The sequence below is a fragment of the Saccopteryx leptura genome, chromosome 11 (assembly GCF_036850995.1).
Source record: "Saccopteryx leptura isolate mSacLep1 chromosome 11, mSacLep1_pri_phased_curated, whole genome shotgun sequence".
In the NCBI taxonomy this organism is placed as follows: domain Eukaryota; kingdom Metazoa; phylum Chordata; class Mammalia; order Chiroptera; family Emballonuridae; genus Saccopteryx; species Saccopteryx leptura.
This window is the reverse complement of record NC_089513.1, coordinates 39,160,753-39,166,752: the sequence shown is the minus strand read 5'-3', so window position 1 is coordinate 39,166,752 and position 6,000 is coordinate 39,160,753. Positions and strand designations below refer to the sequence as shown.

Sequence of the window (6,000 nt, the reverse complement as noted above, 5' to 3'; positions counted from 1 at the left end):
TAAATTCCTAAGTAAAATAGCAGCAAAGCAAATGTATTAGATGCCCAAAAAATAACATTATGACCAAGGATGTTTTATTACAAAATGTTTTATTCAATATTAGAAAATCTACTGGCATAAACTATATTAATAAGTTAATATTTTATCATCTCTGTAGATGAAGAAAATGTATTTTATAAAATGCAACATGCATAGTTATCAAATCTCAAAGTAGGTTAGATATACCATAAAATATATACCTATAGTAAATATTATATATAATAGTAAAATATATAAAACCTTTCTGCAATGACCAGAAACAATTCAATGCCTATGATCCACATTATTACTAAACACACAAGAAATAAACTCAATATTAATCTTGGAAAGCAGAAAAAAAAAAAACCCATCAGTATTTGCAGTCACGATTATCTGTCAGGAAAATACAAGAGGATCACCAAAAAGCTATTACAAGTAGTGCAAGAGTAAAATAATAAAAGTCGATAAATGTTCAGTAAGCAGTAAAAAGTCACTCAAAAAGTGCTGTGAAAAGTAGGCCCCACTCATACTAGCAATGAAAATTATTAAACAAGTGTAATGAAATAAGATGTTCAATTAAAGTCAATGAAAATGAATATATGTTATGGAAAGTGAGATTATAATATTAGATGTAATAATAGGTGAAGCTATTAACTTTTCACAAAAATATGATTTTCAATAAAATTTGTTACAGAACTTGATGAAATGTTTCTAAAATTAATGCACAAAATAAAATTTCAAAAAAGAATATAAGAAAATTTTATTAGAAGAACAGTGTGTGAAATGGCTAGTTAGAACTGATATTCTAGTATAACAATCTAGTATTGTGCAAGAATTAAATATAAAAAATCACTGTAATAGAAAAAGTGATCTAAAAATCAACATACATTTATACAGGAGGGGTGTATATGATCAATGTGGTATTTCACATGGTTGGGTTATGTTTTGACTTTTTATCAAGCACTGTTTGGAAAATAGATCATATATCTAGAAATTTTTATACAAGTTATACTTCTACCTCACACAAAATAATTTCCAGGTGAAATAAAGACCTAAATGAATGTAAAACAAACAAAAAAAGAAAACATTTTGGGATAATTGCATAAATTGAAGGTAGGGAGACCTCAAAAATCTAGAGTTAAAAATACTGACTAGTAAACCACTTCAAACAAAAATTTCAGTAAGACAAAAACACCACAGATAAATTTACAAGATTAGCAAACAACCAGGGGAAAAAAATGCATATAATGAGTTCTTACTAATGAATTGAAAAAGCCAAGTAATTCAGTAGGGAAATTAAAATAGACAATTTAAAGAAACATAAATGGTTAATAAACAAGAAAAAAATCACCAATTCATCTCATTAGCAATCAAGAAAGCCATAATTAGCATGAGGTATCTTTTGTTGCTCATCATATTAGCAAAACATTTAAACATGTAATGCCCAAGATTGTTGAGGATGAGCGTGTATAGATTTTTTTGTATAGTGTTGATGGAAGTGTCAACTGGTGCAGACTTTAGGACAATTTGGCTATGTCTCATTAAAATTTAAAATGCATATACATTTATCATGGGTAATAGCCTATTTTACATGTTTTTTTTTTTGTTGTTTTTTTAATTGGCAATGTTGCAGAAGAGATCCCAAATGACTTGGGAAAACTCAATTTTGGATGGGATCCATAAACCACACTCATAAATCGTTTTCAAGGTTTTATTTTATTGCATGGTGATAGTCATTTCGCAGAGTACTTGAAACTAGTACTGTGGCCTGACTAAAAAGCTAACTTCCACAGGAAAAAAATAAGGCACTGGCTAGATTGTCTTACATTTTGTGGTTACTATTTTAAGCTGCATGAAATCCTTTTGCCAAAGGAGGAAGTGGTGGGCTTTTAGAAAGCCTCATCTTCTAGTTAAATGGCACTTTGAGAAGTAACAGAAAAACATTATAATTTCAGCCATATTTAATTAACCTCTCTCCACATTCTTTAATCCAGCAATCTTATCCCTAGCCATTTAGCGAAATACCCCCATGCAAACAGAAACGTTAACTGTTGCATTGTTTCAAGTAGTAGAAAAAGTTGGAAAAAAACTATTTAGGGTATAGTTAAATTAACGGTACATCCATATTAAGGAATATTATGTAACAAATAAAAAGAATGATATACTGTGCAATCCATGTGTGCTCATGGCAACCCGCCACAGTGGGAAGAAAGAGGTCATGGAGATATTTGTGTATCTTATGGTCTGAGGGGGCCAAATGTATGTGTGTATTTATACTAATATGTCAAATATCCAAGACACATGCCTAGTGAAAAAGGCAGTTACAGAAAATATATCACATGCAATCTCATTTTCATGTAAATAAAATGAAATCTTTATAGAAATGTGTGTGTAAAAATGCATATTAAGAAAGATTGTAAATTATATATCACATGGTTAACAGAAGCTCTTCAAACAGCAGGGCAGGGGCTTTGAAAAGTGTTTCACAATAGTCATGTAGTACTTATACAAAAGAAAGGTAGGTTTTGAAAAATATCAGTGTTTACACATACTGATTATATACTGCTCACAAAACTTAGATTTTTCAATAAGAATATGAAGCGATAAAATATATCCTAATTTTTGTGAGCAGTATATATAGAATGGTTATTATGATTGCTTACTATATTAGATATAGTCTGTGGCTGTGCATCAACTACAAGAAAGTTATTGGAAGTGTTTAAGTGATGAAAATTTTAAATATTGCAATGTTTGAATTTAAAAATATAGTTGTTTTCATTTGGATGTACAGCCTCATGGAGGCATAGTCTAGGAATACATTTCAGGAAAGACTATTACGATGAGCTAATTTAGTAAGTTTCATTATGGAAATTCCCAGAGGCAAGTGTTGGCATTCAATTATTAGGAAAGTAACACAAAATACTGGTGTTAATTAGAGTAGGTATATTGTGTAAATAAATGTTTTTCAAACTGTACTGTATAAGAATATATGATATAATAATGATTATGAAGCAGTTATAAAAATACAGTGAGAATATCTTCATGTCTCTTAAAATGTACTTATGAATCATAGTAAGACACATAAACAATTTCAAAAAATTTATTAAGATCACCTTTTTTGTTCTCTGTGACTTATGTCAAGCAAATACTATATTGTACAATGAAAATTTATATAGAGTAGATCTAAAGTGTTCTCACCACACAACTACACACACACACACCCACTTACACACAAAGGTAACTATGTGAGGTGATGGATGTCTTAACACGATTGTGCAAATTACTTCATAATGCATACATAAATCAAATCATCACATTCCACACCTTAGTATATATAATATTGTTTATCAATTATACCTCAGTAAAGGTGGGGAAAAAATGGTCAACAAATGAAAGGCAGTCAAACCAAAGTATATTTCACTAAGTACATAAAACAGTGGCTTCAGTGAGAATTGCCCGAGAATTGCAGGTGTCCACTGCCGTTCTCAGGGCCAGCCCTATGGATAACTTTTTACTGAGGTTTTCTTTAGCTGGCACACTAAGGAGAAAGGCCCGTTAGAGTCAGTGTAACCATAACAATGAGCAGAAAGGAATTAAAGCGTAAGTGTTATTAAGAATCACACCAAGTTCCCTGAAGTTAAGGATGTGATTGGTATACCTCCGCCAGTAGTCTATTCCTGACCACTTCCATGCTGTTTGTCTTCCAGGAGAATGAGAAACTCTACCTTGCTCCTCTCTGTTGCTCACTGGGCACAGCTGTTGTGCTAAAGGCTCAACAGTGAATAAATAGTGCAAGAAGAAATACAAATTTTGTACTGTTGTTCTCAGTGAAACTCTAGTACTCAGGCTTTTGAAACATTCCAAGCAGCTCAGGTAGAAAAAAAAAGTTCAAACCAGTCACCAGATCCAAAATTAGCATTTTATTCAGAATGCTGGGGTGTTCATTTATATTCTGGTACACAATACAGAGGCAAAGCTGTTGTCAGAAGTCTCTCCAGTTTAAAAGCTTTTTTTCATTTTTTTAAAAACACACACTTCCTAGTACCACCAGTGTCAGGCCACCCTTTCCTTTCTTCTTCTTCCTTTTTTTTTTTTTGGTACAAATTATGTAAAACATTTGTGCTAAGAACTTTCTCCCTCCCCAAACAAAAAACAAAAAGAAAATTAAAAAAAATAAAAAAATTAAAAATTGAGTATCTAACTACAGCTCAACAATTGAATCAAATGTCACTTTGTTTGTAAATACTTTATCCATAACGAAAGATATAAACATGCAAAAACCTGAATCCATTGTCCAAATAATACATACACATGTTCTGAAGTTTCTGTACTTCTCCATAGACTATGCCAATAAAACATTATGTACACATACCATTTTTACAGTGAAGTGAAAAAAATACAGTAAATAAAAAAGTGTACATGGATTAAGACCAAGATGTGTCTAACACTCTAGTTTATGAAAAAATTCAAATTTTGCTACAAATTGGTGATATGAAAACTCCCTTTATTTGCAACCAGCTGCGTAAGTTTTAAGATTTTAGTGGGGAAAAAAAAACAAAAACTAAAGTCTAAAAGTAGAAGTAATGTACATTTTCCAATCTCATGGTGTCATCCCCCAAGATAATAAAATCGCTCCATGAGTTCTTGTTTTTGTTTGTTTAATTCCATATTTTAATAAAAGCAAATGCAATGTAACAAAAGCGTGTTGAAGCTTATCATGGTTTAACTTACTGCTCCCGCCACAAAATATTTTGTCTTTTATTCATCATTTCAGAAATCAGTACCATTAAAGCCTTAAACATAAAACTAATTCCAATCTGAAAAAGGTACAAAAAGGCACATAAAATCCCAGTGCTTCTGTACTGTAAAATTCAAGTGTAACTGAGCTCAGTGTTTTTTCCAAACAGTATTGGATCACTGATATTCCCTCTGAGCCCAAATTGATTTGCAGCCTATGCCCAAGCCTACAGCAAGCACTGTGCTAGTAGACTACAAAGTTAAAGCCTAGCTTCTGAATGCTTTTTGGGAATATCAGTTGAAATTGTTTGTACTTGTCCAAAAATCAAGTTCACCCTGAAGTTCAGTCATCACCTCCACCATACATGTCAGCGAGTTTCTTGAAGCGGGGCCCCCAGTCGTTCAGGTAGTCATAGTCCTGCTCACCACCGCTACTGGAGGAGTTAAGGGAGCTCAAGGACCCAGCCGTGGAACCACTGCCTTCGTAGTCAAAGACTAAGAGGGAGTCATAAGGTGGAGCTGTGGGGTCGTTGTCAGCAGCTTTGAGGCCCTACAATTTGGAAAGAAAGAAGGAATGAAGGGAGAGTTATAACTAGCAAATCCACAAGTAGATCCTACAGGTCTCATGGTATTACCGTAAATACTTGTTTGTAAGTTTCTACGTGCAGACCACAACATTTCCAACACACGGAAACGGAGGTTATTGTCATGTTTCAGAATTAGACAAAAATTAACTTGTGTCTTTCCTCTATAAAGAAAGACCCCTTGCCCTGGCTGGTTGGCTCAGCGGTAGAGCGTCGGCCTGGTGTGCGGGGGACCCGGGTTTAATTCCCGGCCAGGGCACATAGGATAAGCGCCCATCCGCTTCTCCACACCCCCCCTCCTTCCTCTCTGTCTCTCTCTTCCCCTCCCGCAGCCAAGGCTCCACTGGAGCAAAGATGGCCCGGGCGCTGGGGATGGCTCCTTGGCCTCTGCCCAGGCGCTAGAGTGGCTCTGGTCGCGGCAGAGCGACACCCCAGAAGGGCAGAGCATCGCCCCCTGGTGGGCAGAGCGTCGCCCCCTGGTGGGCAGAGCGTCGCCCCTGGTGGGCGTGCCGGGTGGATCCCGGTCGGGCGCATGCGGGAGTCTGTCTGACTGTCTCTCCCCGTTTCCAGCTTCAGAAAAATACAAAAAAAAAAAAAAAAAAAAAAAAAGAAAGACCCCTTAAGGAGTTTAGTTCAGTGAGATCAAGACATTTAACGGGAG

General features: G+C 34.9%; 1 protein-coding gene across 2 annotated transcripts in view; it reads right to left on the bottom strand.

The window, feature by feature from the left end:
* Positions 1 to 3,918: 3,918 nt before the first annotated feature.
* Positions 3,919 to 6,000, bottom strand: part of CDH2 (cadherin 2) — a 254,708-nt gene continuing 252,626 nt past the window's right edge. For both annotated transcript variants that reach the window (XM_066353642.1, XM_066353643.1), the window contains exon 16: positions 3,919 to 5,305. In XM_066353642.1, the coding sequence (XP_066209739.1) occupies positions 5,099 to 5,305 (207 nt within the window). In that variant the 3' untranslated portion in view covers positions 3,919 to 5,098. The remainder of the gene's footprint in view (positions 5,306 to 6,000) is intronic.